Source organism: Triturus cristatus, chromosome 9, assembly GCF_964204655.1.
Source record: "Triturus cristatus chromosome 9, aTriCri1.1, whole genome shotgun sequence".
NCBI lineage: Eukaryota > Metazoa > Chordata > Amphibia > Caudata > Salamandridae > Triturus > Triturus cristatus.
Window position 1 is genome coordinate 1,032,004,569 of NC_140592.1, and position 17,465 is coordinate 1,032,022,033.

The window sequence follows — 17,465 nt, forward strand, 5'->3', positions numbered from 1 at the left end:
TTCCATGAGCTCAGCTGCATAGCAAATATTACAGTCACGTCGTCATTTCTGTAGGTTTCTCCGTTGCCTTTCTCAGGCGCATGACAGGCGCTCGTCCTTCCTACGTTGCGCCTCGTAAACCAATCGAAGTTTACGGAAGGGAGGCGGTGGCTGAACTACCCAATAAAGACAGTGGAAGTACAACGCAGCTCTTTTCCCTTGTCAGGACTGGGTCAAAACGGATTTACCATAGGCCAATCGCAAGGGTGCAGTTCTATTGAAGGCTTCTAGTGTCCAATAGGAAGGACATTAGCTGGGTCAAAGTGGTGAAAGGTTGAACCGAAGATTAGAGTCTGGAAGCAAGATGAGGGCAGCACGGGCACTGAGGGTAACTATGCTCAACTTAATATATAGTAGGTAGCTGCAGTTAACCGGCTCACACCGCATAGTGGTGGAATAGACCAGTGTTTGTAGTACAACTATAAACTGGTCACAAAGTGAGTTTAGAGACTAAAAACTGGGCAGCATGGGGACCCATCGTGTGAAAATGAGAAATAGATTAAAAGGCCGAGCCATTTGTAAATCGGTAGTTCTCCATGTATGGTGCTCCTGGATCATACGGGTTGGAGTGGGGGTGAGTAAAGGAGTCTAGTATATAACTACTACCGAGGACGATAGGTTAAGGACATGCAAGGTGGTTATATCGGCCAAGAGGCACATGTCCTGCATACAGCCAATCCTAGCGTTGTAACGTATAGCACATTGTATACTTGGACTAGTAATTTTACCTTTTAAACAGTAAACTTTGTCTACTAAATGCTAGCATGTCAAAGTTCTAATGGACAAAAACTGCAAAAGGTGTCGAGTTACTGCTGCCAGCACTGTTAGACAGTGATAGGGATATAAACATTCAATCAGAGTAGATTGAGAGTAAATTTTAAAGTTGATTGTTTTATGCACAAGAAACCACAGCCCCTAGGGTGACCAGAGTTTGAAACCTAAAACCAGAGCTGTTCCACTGTCATTGGGTAGGTAGGACTATAATTGTGCATCCACGTCCCTCCATCGAATGAATTAACTGACCGCGCTTACCGACATAGAAACCACAATGAAGCGCTAAGCGGAATCACGTGCAACATTTACACACAGTATCATTGGTGTCAACTAAATTGCTTTATGCTTGGGCTACGAATTAATGCCCGGTTTCTTACCGGTAAGTGTTATTACTCCGAGTCTGGGGCGGTCGGACGAGGAGGTAATTCAGCACTGGAATACATAAACGCTTGCTTTGACATCATGGCTGGGGCCAGTTCCAAGAAAACCTTCAAAGACAGCGTCCCGCTGAAGCCAGATACTAATAGTTTGTCTGGACTTAAAGGATGCTCTCTGCACAAACTTAAAGGATGCTCTCTGAACCAGCACAGAAGGACGTTTCAGGGAGGGCGATGCTGTTGCTACTCCCCCCCCCCCCCCTCCCTCCCCACACTTCGCCCACTGGTTTTGGGCGTATGCCCCATTTCTAGAGTCCCCCTACTACGGTGAACTGGAAGAAGAGGGATCTAACCTTCACAGCCTGAAGAGTATCTTCACCCTGGTAGAGGACATCACCTCAAAGCATATCTGGCTGAAGCTAACCACGAGGGAAGGAGCTGCAGGAAATGTTCCGGAATTACAGGCTTTGTGGGAATGTATTGTTCCGGACTTTGGGGATCCTTAAATGCTCTGTTGGATTCCATGAGGGATTTCTCTTTTGCCCCTCTAGTTTGGGAGAAGGTTCCAGTGGTTAAAGTTGGCTTCCAGGACTCTAGCTAAAAAGGTACTTGTGGACACCAGTTTTAAATCCAAGTTCCCATCTCCACATGATTCGGGGGGGTGCCTGGGGACCTTGGAACACCTGTTATGTATTTGCCTTTGAACCCGATGTAGCTCTAGCTGGCCCTCACCTTCTAACCCCCATGTCCAATGAATGACCAGTGCAATGGAACCTCTGTCTAACAGATCCAAGACTGTAGCATTCGTTTGGATACCACAACTTTGAAATGTCCATAGGCATGCTGAAATACTTTGGAACTTGGTTGGCTCTTGTAGCAGTGTAGTAAGGGGCAGGGATTATTTAAATTGTTCTGTTTTTATTTCAAGGATACGACCACACAAGTTAAAACCTATTAAGTGATCCTACCTTTCACCTAGATTTGACCAAGAAATGAGATTAGAGGGTATACTCGCCTTGTCCATACTTGATGCGTTGTATTTCTGTGTCCTGTACCTCTATCCTATTGACAGGCTGGACATAAATTATAGGAATTTCTTCGTTTCCAAATGGTAGCCAGATACAGTCGGACCTGTCTCTCTTAGCTAAAATTGGCCCTGCAGTGTTGACGTCTACTGCATAAGTGGTATGAAAGTGTTTTGGGGAAGTGGTGTCATACCTTTAGTCCATGCATAGGAACATAATTTTAACTACCCCCATTTACCTGTAAACAGACGTAAACATCTTAGAAAAGATGGCTGTGACTGAACGAAGTCTTATAGTTACTTTTTATTGTGTCTTGCTGTTTCGGCGTTTGTAGCTTGCTGTTGCCTCCTTGAGTAAGCCTTGACTATTCTCCCTTTGAGTCACGTGACTAAAAGGAGCGGCTTGTTTTATCTGGTTTCAGGGGAAATTATTTGCTAACTTGCTAAACTGGTGACAGTCCCTACAATGGTTGCAGCTTAGTAACCCTTAAGGGCCCAAAGAGCTACAGTCACAGGAGTTTACCGAATCTTTGGATCAGAGATTCATGTACCCCATTTTGAATGAATGGTTGAATGCCTTTTATGAACGATTTCAGTTCGCCAGGATCTTTTGTGCAAGCGTTACAAAAGAGTGCCAGCAGATAAAGTGGCATGGCGACTAAGTGGCACTGAAAATAAAGTGACCTAATAAAATCCAGAGCTTTATGCACCTGCTCTTCTTAAAAAGTTCCCTAAGCAAATATATGTAAATAGTGGAAGTGAGTGGGAAAAAGGTTGTGGATGAACAGATGGGGAAAGGTGAGGATAAAAGTAGGGGCGCAAGGTGACACAATACTGAAAATAGAAAGATGACAAAGTGAGATAAAATATTGGGAGCCTTTAATTTTTTTTTATGTTGACGGACACTGAACATGATGTGGAAACAGTTATGGAAAACGCATTAGTATGCACAGAAACGATTTACGATATTCATGGTTGATACAAGCAACAGGCAAAGGGACATTAAAAAACAAGCATAAAAGTTGTAAAAAGTTGCAAAAGTAGAAAAAACAAGCATGGACAAGCGCCCATTTGCAACACGCTGTTTATAACAAAAAATCACAACTATATACAAAGAACAGCCATCAGAAGGCCCTGCTATTTGCAAAAAGGAAGTAAAAATATGGTGCAGATAATGTCACAAAACTTGTAGTCACTGCGGCCAAATTAAATGTTTAGTAATCTGGAAAGAATATCCTGAAGAAAGATGTAAATGCTGCTGCTTTCATAACTGTTAATGTGAGTTTTTTTAAAGCTGGATCTGAAAATCGTGGGAGGAGGGACCAAGTCTGAGATGGACAGCAAGGGCGTTCCATATTGTATGAGCATTGTGACGTGGTGATTTGCCATAGTTTGGGCAATACATTTCTATTATTTTCACATATTGAGACAATACATTTTCCTTCACTGACTGCAGTTAGCTGGGGCAATAAATTTCCCTTCATTGCTTGCAAATTGCTGGATTAATACGCTTCCCTCCATTGCCTGCAAAAAGATGAGGCAATACATTTCCTTCCAGTGCCTTCAGATAGCTGGATCAATACATGTTCCTCCTTTGCCAGGAAATAGCAGGGCATTACATTTCGCTATATTTGCGAATAGTTTGGTCGGTCCATTTTCCTTCACTGTTTGCAAATGCACTACATTAATCTCCACTGTCTTCAAACTACTGGGGCAATGCATTTTGTTTAATTGGTTACACCTAGCTGTGGGACTACATTTCCATCTATTTGCAAATTGTTTGGGCAACACATGTCCCCTCTTTGGATAAAACCATGTTGTCTTCGCTTTTCTGCTTCAGAAGTATCCCATATTTACAGCGTAAACCTAATTACTACTTCCTTTATTAGGGGATTAAGCCAATAAATCATTGAAGAGTAATGGATCAATTACATTCTTGATTTTTACCTATATCTCTTACACACGGGAGCACATTCTAGGTGTCATGATTTACCTTCCCAAGAGACTATTGAGTCTGTTGCTCATTGTGGCACAGCACATCTTTGTTGCTGCTCTGGGGGTTCCAAACTGAGCAGGACTACCATACAACCCTCGTGACTCTGCACCTTCTCTCAGTGCAACACATTTTATTACTAGAACTCTGTGTACCCAGGGCTTCATGAGGCCTGGGTTCTGTGAGGAACCCTCATGATAGCCTCTGCATTTTCACCATTTATGGTCATGGTGTGATCCAACCTTGTCTCCAGGAGCTTTAGGGAATCTTAGAGTCCACCTTGACTTCAGTTGATCCAGGGCCTGTCCCTCACTCTCGAATTTAAGGAGATCTTCGCTTCTCTTCTGTATGAGTATCTTGCTCTGGGAGAAGCCTACACGGCCTCTCAAATGTAGCAAGAATTCTGAGTAATTTGTCTCTTGTGCTATGGTATTTTCTCAGTAGCTGTCCCTTTTAGCTCTTCATCAGCTGTCTTCCATATGCCCTAGCCACACACCTGGGCACACATGCTGTCCCAAGTGTTCCACCCAAGTCTCTAGAGGCAGCCAGTCCGTACATGCATGCTGCCAACTTGCAACTACAGTAATATTCTGTATAGCTGACATATGTAAGAGTTTATACTTCCCTTAGTTTGCACAACACTCTGACACATACCCTCATGGTACAGAATTGACAGATCTGACCCAGATAGTGCTGTTCTAGGCTTTGCTTTACGAATTACATTTACCAGCTGTTAGTCCAAAAGGTTCAAGTGAACAGAGTCAAGTCTACAAATCTCAGAAGGCTCCAAGTTGTTTGATGAAGACCCAGGAGTGGACATTTAATATCACGGTGGCCTGGACTCGCCCAGTAACACTAACACGGTACTGGAGTGACGGGAGACCTGCGTTTGGTTGGTGAGGAGGGCTCTGATATTGCCTGTCGAAATTGTTTTTGTGTCTATGGGTGATAGTGAATAATGTACTTTGGGGGTGTTGGAAATGAGTTTACTCTGGAAGTTAAAGCCAGCTGTTGATGGATGTTGGCTGGCCTTGTGAGCAGTGCCTTGGCTGCTCCATCCATAGAAACAATTTCTAGGCAGTGCACTGAAATGTGTGCTGTGGCTGGACCGTGTCATCACTGATATGTATGTAGCAGCATGGGTCCATAGAGATATGATGAACCTTACTCTGCTGCATCTCACCTGTTATTGAAGTGCAATACATTTTGACATTTATTTTCTATTTTCCGTTCATTCTGTCTGGCTGAAAAACACCAACTTTCTGATGTAGAGCTGAAGCGATGCGCTGAATAGATAATAACTATTTGCAAAGTCGTATGAGTAACGTAAGACCAACAGCAGGTCCCTGAAACGCCACTGGAGTTTTGTCCTTCATTGAAACCATGCTGCTTAGTGGTGTGCTGGGTGTGTTATGAGAATGGATTGAATGTGAGCCAGAAAGCCCCAGCTCGCTCGTTGTATGTTTAACATATATCCTTACTTTATCAAAACTCCTCAACAGCCACGTGCTGAAACAGAGCATCTTTGACAGGCTGTGATTGTGTTGGTCAAATATTTAATGTGAGAGAGTTTTTGGTCAGAAAAGGCTGCTCCGTTTGCAGACACCAATGCTCATCACACCTGCTTAGGAGCTAAAAAAAAAGTTTGACTCCTTGGCCATTCATTGTTTGGTTTCTGTGCTCAGACTCGGCAACTCTGTACTTGTGATTAGTGCTCTACTGTCAGGCGGTGAGAAGTGCTGTAGCGTCTCAAACTACCCACCTATGTACATTACACCTGCTATGGTCAAGGCTCCATCCCAGCTCAACTTCTGACAAGACAGCAATTTATTCACTCCTACATTCTTACAAAACTATATTTTATTGGTGATGTGCACACTGCAAGACGTAATTGCTTCTAGGCACAGCAGCATAGAGATGACGCACCTATTAGTGGTTGCCAGGACTCATGCTGGCTTTCGTGTTCGTTTTCAAAGGGATTCTTGCCGCACTGCTTGGCCCCATTAATTGATGCCCCCCCCCCCCCCTACCCCCCCCATGCTGAGAGACCGGGCAAGACTTCGGAGGCTACCTTCAGTCTTACACGCCGGAATGTCCAATTTGCCAAAATTCCATACCGGTAGATGCCAGGACGCCTGCCAGCCCCCTTACTTGTCTCCCTGATGCAGTCCAATGAAGAGGATCCTACATCGAGTGACTTGCCGAGATTCCTGCAATTTCGCCAGTACCATAATTGTTACCTTTCAAGATTCAATTGAACTACCAATTGCTTGGGATCCCCTGTTCATCAACCCTTGTGAGGACTTGCCAGCGGCTGATACAGTCTGCTGGCCACGCAGTATTTACCTTGATTCGCTGCATGATTAATCAGGTGGAAAATTTTGTGGAAACAATTGTTTCTCCACAGGGCCATATTGTCAGCCCTAATTGTGGTTCCCATTCACTGCAGGAGACCCACCCCACCCCCCACACTTGAATTATTCATCGCTTTACCAGATACCGGCTGCTCACGCTCCCGCCCTGATGATGACCTCCTAGTCATAGAGGTCAAAACACTGTCATCACCCGACTAATATGGACTCCAATAACAGTAGAATATTTGTATAGACAGGAGTCCTATGTCTTTTTACTAGTGATGCGCGCGGTTTTGTTTCGTCTAGCACCCTGTACCTCTTTTCTCACAGCACGAGCACCAAATCTTTCTTTGACTAAAAATATACTGTTAACCTGATGCAATAAATAATTTAATTGCAAAATATTTTTACTCTATTCGGCTTGTTGTTTTATGTGCCTTGTTATAAATAAGTTATTTCTGTTTGCTCTCTTCATATTACATAAGACTTTTTCATTTTGTTAAAAAGATTTATATCCCAGGCCACCATTGTTTTTTCAAAATACACCTGTGGTCAAGGCGATGACTGCGTGAATTCAACAGCGTTGCTTCGACTGCAACTTTTTCAGGAAGGAGGGCAGAACCAACAGTAGTCTTGCAGATTAGGGCAATGTCACATAATTCAGGTAAAGAAAGTAAATAAGTTATGTAGTTCAGGTTGTGCGTTAACTAGGTTTCAGTGTGGGAGTGAAGTTCAGAGTGGTCAAGGGTACAGGGACTAAGTCCAGTGGCAAATAGCCAGTTCAGAAATGCATCTTGCAGGCGATATAAAGTTTTACATGGAATTGTACACTAAACAACATACAGGTGAAAGAGAAATTTGAGAAAGAAAATCTTCAGAAGGTGGATGTAGGACGAGGAAGGCTTGGATCATATGTTTAGAACAAGTGGGTCTTGAATCTCGACCTGAGCTGCATTGGAGAGTTGGAGTGGGATTGGTTGATGTACCTGGGCAGGTTGCTCTAGAGCAGGGATACTCAAAGTACGGCCCAGGGGCAGCATGTGGTTCTCATGACCTTTAATTGCGGCCCCCTGGTGACCACCAGCCTACTGTTCACTTGATAGTTGAGGAACATTCCAAAAGCTGTTAAACTGGCATAAATGTTTTCTGTTCTCACATTTTGCAATTCAGCCACCATTAGATGAGTATATCTTTCCCTCTCACAATATACAATAGAAGTTAATGCTTTGACTTTCATTCTTGGTGCATGAGAATAGAGCATTGGTGGTAGACAAAAGTCACGTGACTCGGTTTGTTGTCCACACCATGCATCTGCTTCACATCCCCCTACGCCCACCTTTCATTACCATGACTCTCACCCCGCTGGCATAAGTGCAGCCCTCTGGCATGCTGCAGACAGTAGTTTGTGGCCCCTGGGTAAATGTTTGCGAGTACCCATGTTCTAGCGTCAGGGGGAGATTTTAGAGGTGACTCCTGATTGTCGGTCACCTCTAAGCAGACATCTGGTTGTTGGGATAATCAGGAAATCTTTGCCAGCTGAAACGAAGTTGCCTGGTCGGTATCCAGTTTACCATTTTACTTGTTGGGTATTTGAGCGCAGTGCCTTTGATGCTTTTGTGAAACAAATACTTTTGAAGGTTGATTTGAATTTCACTGGATGTGAGTACAGTTTTCTAAGGTTAGCTGCTAATGGTTCATGTTTTGGGCCAAATAACTATTGTCCAGACACCTTTTGCGCCTTCTGAATTCTTTTGCATAGGCAAGTATTCCATGGTGCAATACATTCCCATAATCTGGAACCTAGTCCCGTGTGGGATATTGGGGATCAGGGGCACAACTAGAGCCGAGCTTCGCTGGGGGCTAACACTCTCAGCCAGTGCTGGCCCTAGCACTGGTCGCACACGGTGCAACATTTCTTTTTGGCGCCCCGTCCCCCATTTCCTCCTTTTCCATGAATTCCCTCAGTACCACTCACCAACAATCACCTCATCTCTATATAGCACCTTTCTGACACATTTCATTTTTTAATAGCGCTACTCATAGTACACTCAGACATTTCTGTGATCTGCATGTTACACGTTCTTTGTAGCACGCACATTAATCCTCTGCACTGTGTGGGTGCCAGGAGTGCCCATGTGAGTGAACGGTGAGTGATGCGACACTGTGAGAGTAGGGTAAGAGGAGCGATTGCAGGATGAGTGAGGTGACCATATGGTGTGGATGTAAGTGCAGAGTGGGATTGATGGGCTTGTTTGAGTAAGATTGCAGATTGAGCAGTGAGGGGGACATGTGGGTGAAGTCACACAGGTGCGGTGAGTAGTGTGTTTGTGTGACTACAGGGTGAGGTACAGGGTGAACAGTGCAAGTGTATTGTGAGTGCAGAGTGATTCAACTCAGCATGCTATTGACGGCAGCATAGAGTTTCTGATATAAGTTAAACTAGTGTTAAACTATTGTTATTATGCACGGCTTTAAGCGGGATTTCTGATACATTTTGACTTGATGTGCCCTGGGTGCCAATCAGGTTACCAGGGCCTGTGTTCTTTCCCAAAACTGTACCTTTGTACCCCCAATTGGCACCTCTCTGGCCACATGTAAGTCCCTTCTAAAAGGTACCATGGGTACCTAGGGCATTGTGACCAGGGAAGGTCTGCAGCGCACATTGTGTCACCTTTAGAGGTACTGTACATTCACTCACTCACTCACTCTGCAGGCTGCATGTTTTGGTGGAGAGAAAAGTGAAGAGTTGACATGGCACACATTCCTGTGTCTCATGCCTGCAACCCACAGCCTATGGTATAGGTAAGACACCCCTCTAGCTGGGTGCACAATACAATTGGTGAGGGTACAGTTACATGAGAACAGTATCCCTACAATGTAAGTGCAGTAAATCCATAAAGAATATATGATCTGGGAGTTTGTCATTACGAACTCCACAGCACCATAATGGCATTACTAAATTCTGGGAAGTTTGGTAGCAAACGTCTCGGCATAATAAACCCACACTGATGCCAGTGTTTGATTTTTTTATACAATGCACTCTGAGGGCATCTTAGAGATGCCCTCTGAAAAACGACCAGCCTCTGGTGGGTTCCCTGACTGGTACACAACAGCCTGCCATACAAGACATGTTTCTGGACCCCTGGGGTGGGAGCCTTAGCTCCCTGAACCCAGAAACAAAGCCTTTCCTGGGCAGAGGTGGGCACACCGCCCCAGGCCAGAAAAAGCCATCTGTGGCATGGGAGCCTTAAAGGCCTTGCTTCTTTTGTAAAACGACCCCCAGCCTCTCCTGCTATCAGGAGCAGGACCCCATTCCTGTCTCCCCTCCTTTTCGGCGGGAAGACAGGCAGAAAAAATTAGCACAGCCCACTTCTCAGGTGGGCGAAGCGAGGTGAAATCCACTCTAGAGTGCTCGCCATCTTGCAGATGGCAGGCACTCTTCAGTCAGGATTAGGGATTGTGCCCAGTCCCCCACGTGTCAGTAGCCCGTTGGCTACTGACCTCGAGACCCCTAAAACGTCCCCAAATTCAGCTGAACCAAGAGACAGATTTCTGCAACCTAAGAAGAAGAATGAAAGAAGACGCCCAGCAGAGGAGACTGCAGAGAAGAACTGACTTTGCTCCAACCCTACAGGCCCATCTGCAGTTTGCAGAGATCCTGCACCAAAAGTTGCCTTGTCCTGCTGCCAGTGTCCTCCAGAACCCTTGGGAGGACTGACTGCCTTCAACAAAGACCGGATCTACTATGAACAGCAGCTCTGTTCAAAAGAAATTCCCAAGACAGATTCTGAGCCTGCTGAGGACAAAGAAACCAGACGCCTGGAACCACCACTGCACCCGACTCCTACGGTTCAAATCTGAGTGGTCCACCGGTCACAGCAAGGTTCCCCAGTGCTCCAGAGTACAAGTCTACTATGGGTTGACCCCTCCAGGACTCCCGACGTCGCCTGCAGCCTCTGCACGGATATTCCTCAACCGCGAGTGGCCCGGTAAGGTGAAATCCGACCTCAAAAGACACCCTTGCATCCAGCCGCCCTGTGCCCTGGAGAAAAGAACCAGAGGTGAATGTCCCTGAGCACTCCAACTTACCTGCCCAGCTGTTGGTTCCTCCCGGAAGTTTTCCTGGACCGAGCCTTCAGCCAACAACCAAAAAGGCAATCCCCATTGAAAACAGGGCACCCAGTGCCAAAACAGTACCCTACAGCCCCTGTGCCACTGTGGGTGCACCTTGTGTGCTAACTTGGACCCCCTTTTGCCCTGAGCCTAACACCAGGAGCTTTGCTCCCACAACCTTGTGGCCTGCTTGTGAGCAGCCACCAACCGAAGGCCCCCCTATCCCCCATTGGATAACATTAGGCCCGAGCACTCTGCACCTGGCAACCCTAGTGCAGCTGAGGGTGTTCTGAGAGTGCATCCTCGACCCTGTGGGAACCCTGGTTCTAACCCCAGAATACCAACTACCACAAACAAGTACTAACCTGCAAACGGGTAACTTCATTTCCTCCCACAGGATTGCATTGACTGTTTTTTTTTTTTCCTCAAAATTTTTTCCAAGTGTGGCTTTGGTTTGTATGAAACATTGAAAGACTGCATATGTGTAAAAACTAAATTACTTACCTTTTGTGTAGGAAATGTCTGTGTGATATCAAGGAATATCACACTGATTAGCAAAAGTAACTTACAAAGGAATCTAAAATGTAACGTGCACAGTAATCTGTAAAGTAACAAAGTAACTTTGAACTTACCTGTAAATCAACCAACTGCATTTGAACCTGCATTCAACTGTAAATTGCTGCATACGATTTTGCAAAGTATTATTTCACTTACCTGCACCAGGTCTGGCTTGCTTTTAGAAATTAAATAACTAAATAATATTTTTAGACCAACAAATTGGTCTGAGTTCAGTCTTTGAGTGTGTGACATAATTTATTGCCTGAGTGTGTACAATAAATGCTTAACACTACTCTCTGATAAAGCCTTACTGCTCGCCCACACTACCACAAATAGAGAGTAAGGTGCGATCTACTTTTACCTATACCTACCTGTGGGGTTCCACTGGACTCTGTGCACACTATACCTCATTTTGGTTTAGTTTATACAGAGCTAGCTTCTCTCAAAGGGGTGATGTAATTAAGGGCGTGGCTTAAAACATTTATGCTAATAATCTGTGCTCAATATAATGTGCTGCCCAACTGGTATTTCTCTGCTTCTGTTATTACCTCCACATAAGTAACATTACACCTACAGCAGGCCAGGACTACGGGCTTTGTCAAAGATTGTTAGTTGCATAAGATAAATATACTATATGCATACATACAACTATGGCTTTGTTTTATATAATATTGAAAATGCTTTAGTTCTTGTGCAAGAGGTTGTGGCGTAATGGCTAGAGCTGCCAACTTTGGAGCTGAGGAAGCAGGTTGGAGTCTCAACGTCGGCTCAACATCCTATGTTTCTGTGCAAATCACTTAATCGTCCATGCCTATCAAAAAAATAAATGAAGATGTCCTTGTTGGTGCTCATGTAAATCACTTCGATTTTAGCAATACAGAACTGCAAAAAAATAAATTACATCAAAACAGTGAACAATTCAACTCAGATAAGACTGACGATTTATATTGTGCTGCAGGGAGGGTCCCGCCCCCTTTTCCTGTAAATCTTTGGTCCTCTTCATTCACGTCTACTCTGGCTCCGGCCAAAGCTGTACGTAATCTGGGAGTTATGCTCGATGCTAACTTAACTCGTACTACCAAAGACGGCCAGAGCGCTGGTCGTTGGTAGTATCATCCTCAGTAGATTAGACTACTGTAACGCCTTACTGCTGGAGGCTCCTAAATTTTTGATTGAACGCCTTCAAAGAGTTCAAACTGTGGCGGCTAAACTGGCTCTGATGAAACCACGACGCTCTTCAGGCTCGTTGATCCTTGCAGAGCTTCACTGGTTGCCTATAATGCAGAGGGTCCAGTTCAAGTCCTTATGCCTGGATTTTAAGGCCCTGCATGGCTTTGGACCCCTACCTCTTCAAGAAACCTTTATATGGTATATTCCAACAAGGTGTCTTTGTTCTGCCACTGCCTGTTTGGTGAAAGTCCCGAAGATTCGAAGAGCCAAGTCAGGGGGCAGGGCTTTTAGCTTTGCTGCAGCCAAGCTCTGGAACAGCCTTCCTTTGGACTTCAGACAGTCTCATGATCTTCTGCAGTTTAGAAAGAAGATCAAAACATGGCTGTTCCCTAGAGCTTGACAGCTTTGGAATTGTCCTGCTTGACTTATTTCCGTTTTCCCCCTACCGTTTGATGATGATTCATGTACTATAGCGCCAAGGTACCCGTTGGGTGATAGTCGCGCTTTATAAATATCGCATGCAATACAATACAATACAACTGCTGCAGAGTTAAGACATTTTTTTTCCAGTGTGAGGGTGAAAATGGAGAGCACGACAGGGACCTGCTTTTATGAACTGCTGGTGCTGAGCACCAGAAGGACCCTACGCCACTTAAAGCCCTGCTATTATGCCATTAATCGGGGATAGAGGGTGAGGAAATAATGTGCTGATCCTGCAACAAACTTCCAGTTTTATGATTAGGATTGCCAGCTTATTAATTTGATGTCGCAGACGGCACAAAAATAAGCAGTCACCTGAAGCCGTATTTTCAGCACTTATCTGTGCCTACTTCGAACGGCAAATATAAATAGAAAGCACTTTTAATTGTGATCTAGGGCTGCCTAAATGATCCATGACTAATAATTAAAGGGAACAAAGACAGAGCAGTCACATTACAAATGAATACATCCTTTATTTATAACCATATATACTGTCAAGATGAGGTTTTTGCAGCCTCTTTAAACACATGGCTGGCATTCTTCTTTTAATGAAATGCATTTTCACTCTACGGCAGTAAATATAAAATCCAATGTAAGGAATAGGCAGAGTGGGGGCCCAGGGGTACTTGGACCAGAAAAAAAACTAGTCCTCTGTAATCCGGTTACAAAGGTATGTAAATATGCAAATGGTCTACAAGGACCTCTGAAAAACTCGGGCGTGCTGGAGATAATACTCCTTGCAGCAGAGCCCACATTAGCAGCCTAGGCTGAGACACACCATGGGGGGGGCTGATAGGAGGGGAGGGGGGGGGGCTGAAGCCCATTCAGCCCAATAGGTGTTGCGCGCCTGTTAGGGATAGGATGATTTAGAGGGAGTTTACTACTGCTTCCACTTGTGGTTCTTGACAGAGCTCTGTGTCCTACAATACTCCCAGGTGGGGCGAATTACTTTTTATGGCCTTCAGTTCAACAAAAAGGCATCAGAGGATCCAATGTTTTTCAGATGTGCGGGGCTTAGGCCAGGATTTCTGTTGTAAAGCTCTTTAGTGTGCGGTAAGTACTTCTAATCCTGTTCTCAGTGCTTCAAGGTCTTAGTTCATGTTTTCAAAGTGGTTATATGCCCTGTGAATGGTAGAAATTCCAGTCCAACACTAATTTTTAGAATACTCGTTGTGGACTGTCATGACCCACAGGACTAAAGAAAACATCCTACTCCTCCTTTCAAGCTGGCCCATCTCACGGCAACAGACGGCCTTAAATTCCAGTCAAACACTGCTAAACACGACACCATCCCATATTCCCCACATGAATGACTTTCACTTTAAAAAAACAGTCCTATAGACTTTGTCATCGCCTAGTTCCTTTGTTTCACTGATATCATGCCTGCTTGAAATCCCTGCCCTAGTTTCATCGTCCTCCTGTTTTGTTGGTCCTAAGTTTGTGTTTTTTGCAAACTCGCAACCTAAAATGCTGTGTAACATTAGAATGCACTCCGTGACAAATGTTTGTGGCAAAGTGGAACACTAGGTGATAACTTATCCTGAAGGCATTCAGAAGGCCACTGATCTCCATTTACTGCTTCTTGTGGGGTTTTCAACACAACTAACTAGCCATTAGAACTGATTTGCAATCTTCCATTTCTTTGTTGGTCCCAAGTCATTGTTTAAAGGTTGATGGTAATATGTGCAGAACAGAGGCTTTTCTGGTGAAGTTGTTATATCCTCGTGAAAGAGACACGTTTGATTGTGTGCTGTCTCACATTTAATTCCTCTTTTGCAGATTTCGGCTCAGGTGAAGCATGCCTGGTATTCTCCATCTGTGGCATACTCCACATCCTCTGTGGTGAGTATATATCTCCTTGATGCGCTACGGTGCTGACTTGCGCTCTCTGTTGCCCATGTGCACCAGTTTGTACTACTCTCCCCTACTGTCGCGCTCTCTTCTGTTCCCTTGCACTGACGAATACCAGGGGTGTGGAATTTAATAAAATATCTACTTGTGGATGGGACAGGTTGCTTAAAAAATCCACTTGTCCCTTTGGTGCAGTGTAGTACGGGCGCACGTTATGGCAGCATTCTCCTGATATAAGAGCTCTGATAATAGCCTATCTGATTATTCCAGGGCTAATACTATAGTAGGGCTTAAATATTAGCAATTTCCTTATTTTGCCACCTTTTCGCAGATCTACATACTGGGGCTTGGGGTAGCGCTATGCAATAGTTCCAGGGGTTGCAATGCCCTTTTCAGTCAGTGCAAACCTTCTTACTTGCATGTTTTGAGGGGTTTCACCAGTTCTTATTTAGTGTTTTCCCATACTGAGAGAGGTTGGAAATGTACTCCGGACAAGGGTCCAAAGTAAAACTTCTCTCAGGGTTGGGAAAACAGTGGTTGGAGGGAAAGTGAACTTGTAAACGCTCTACAGATTTTCGCATGAGCAAATCTACATATGGATATTTGCTCGTGCTAAAATATAGTTCACAAATATTTTCTAGGAGTACGATTTCCTGGTCTACTTCTGTAAATTCTTGTGACTTCATGAAATATGTACATCTGCACTAATGCATAGACCTACCATGGGTGCACTTTTGTGACTTTCTTTAAGAATTGGGCCTCTAATTAGGTCTGGTGTTAACCAAGATCTTTCTTTTTTTTAATTAAAATTCTTTCTCTCTCACTATCTATGAAGGTTGGCTTCATTGTGAATGATCGCAATCTGCGCTTTAACATGGAGCATATCAGCACACAAAGTAGTTTTGTTCAGTGCCAGGAACTACTATGGCAATGTGTGCTTTTTGAGACCAAAAAATGCTTTTGCTTTTTGCCAATCTTTGTTATAATAGTGAGGGCTTAGCAGCTCCCACAACAATAATATTTTACAAAAACCTTGTCAAAACAAGAGGCGCATAACCAAAACCAAAAGACTGACCACCAATGTCAACCTATTGGCTTTGCTAGTGCTTGTTCATTTTCATGTTTCCCATAATCTTGTTGAAACTGGTTGCACTGACTTTCCATCATGAATATTGTTTGCTAATACTAGCATACATCTGCACATTTTATCAAATGATGCTTCAAAAAAATGGTACCTAAAATTTCACAGTAGTGTAGCAAAACCTTTTTTTATCCTAGTTACATTTTTTAAATTAAAAAAACAAATGTTTTATTCATACCCAGAGCATACTATTTGCAATAATACACATCGACAAATCAGTTCAGAAAATGGTTAGAATACATAAAAGAGGTATATCACAGAATCAACACACATATTTAAGTACAGTACACGGGGATAAATAGCAGTTCATAGAAATACATAGTTTTTAAATATATCGCCTAATTCCTTCATAAAACAATTGATGCAGTACCAGATAAGGAAAACTTTTAGCAGCATTTTATGAGTTCCAACCTACTCCAGCCCCCTAACGTCTTTGCTCCATTCAGAGAAAAGTGCCCATATTTTTAGCCCCCGAGCTCTGGCTTGCCTGCCCCTACATGTGTACAGAGCTGCCTCTTGTTTCCATACTCCAAGAAGCCTGGCTAACGACATCTGAAATGTCGGGGGCTCTATATCTTTCCATCTGGCCGTTAACATTATTCTAAAGATAGCTGTGCCCAGGAATAAACAATATTCCTGTTCTTTATTCAGGCCCAGAGAGTTATCATATCCCAAGATCAATAACATAGGGGTCAGCTCAAATCTGAGACCAAATAGTTCATTCCAGAACCCAAGCAGCCCTGTTTTTAAGAGAGTCAATTTAACACTCATAAAACATATGTATCAGTGTAGCCGGACCAGTCCCGCATCTGGGACATTTATCATCGGCCCTTTTCCCCCAAATAAATAATTTAGCAGGTGTAATATATAAATTAAATATAGGTTTATACAATTGTGCTTTTAAATTTGAGGATAAAATATTTTAGCAGATAAGAGCAAGCTCATATAAATGTCCACATCGGGGTTATCCAATTTCACAGTCCAGGATGTCTCAACCTTTTCCAGATCGTCTGGTAGTTCTGTTAATAACAAACGATATATATTTCTAATTCTACATGATTTTTCCTTCATGAGATCCATCAAAGGTATCCTATCCGTTTTAAAAGCTGGTCTGTATGCCGTAAGAATGCTCCTGATCTGTGCAAATTTAAAAAAGTGATTGGCAGGTATTCCAAAATCATGTTGTAGCTTAGAAAATCGGACAATTTGTTCTCCCCCCCCCCCCCTACAGAACTCTCCAATTGTAGTCACCCCCCTATTTTCCCAATCTTTCCCCATAGCGTCATAAGTTAGTGTCGGAAAAAGCGAGGCGTGCCACTGGGGAGTATATTGGGTAACCTTAGGTATCTTCATAAATTTAGACACTTGTTTCCATATCCTCCATGCGCTATGTATTACTTTGAAGTGAACTTTTTTATAGTAACTTTGCTCTAGTTGTTTCAATAACCACCCAGAGGCCTCTTTTCCTATAGCGAGATTTTAAATATTGTAGGTATTCTCGCTATCCTTTCCTCATCGCTGCTTCTAACTTGTACTAACAAAGTCATCTGGTGGAGTAGGACAGCCCAATAATGCAATTTGATGTTTGGGA

The 17,465-nt window shown here is 43.7% G+C and overlaps 1 protein-coding gene across 1 annotated transcript in view; it reads left to right on the plus strand.

The window, feature by feature from the left end:
- The first annotated feature begins 212 nt into the window (after window positions 1-212).
- ALDH6A1 (aldehyde dehydrogenase 6 family member A1) overlaps window positions 213-17,465 on the plus strand; it is a 72,858-nt gene continuing 55,605 nt past the window's right edge. The window contains exons 1-2 of the mRNA XM_085626776.1: window positions 213-367; window positions 14,662-14,724. Coding sequence (XP_085482902.1) covers window positions 344-367; window positions 14,662-14,724 — 87 coding nt within the window. The 5' untranslated portion in view covers window positions 213-343. The remainder of the gene's footprint in view (window positions 368-14,661; window positions 14,725-17,465) is intronic.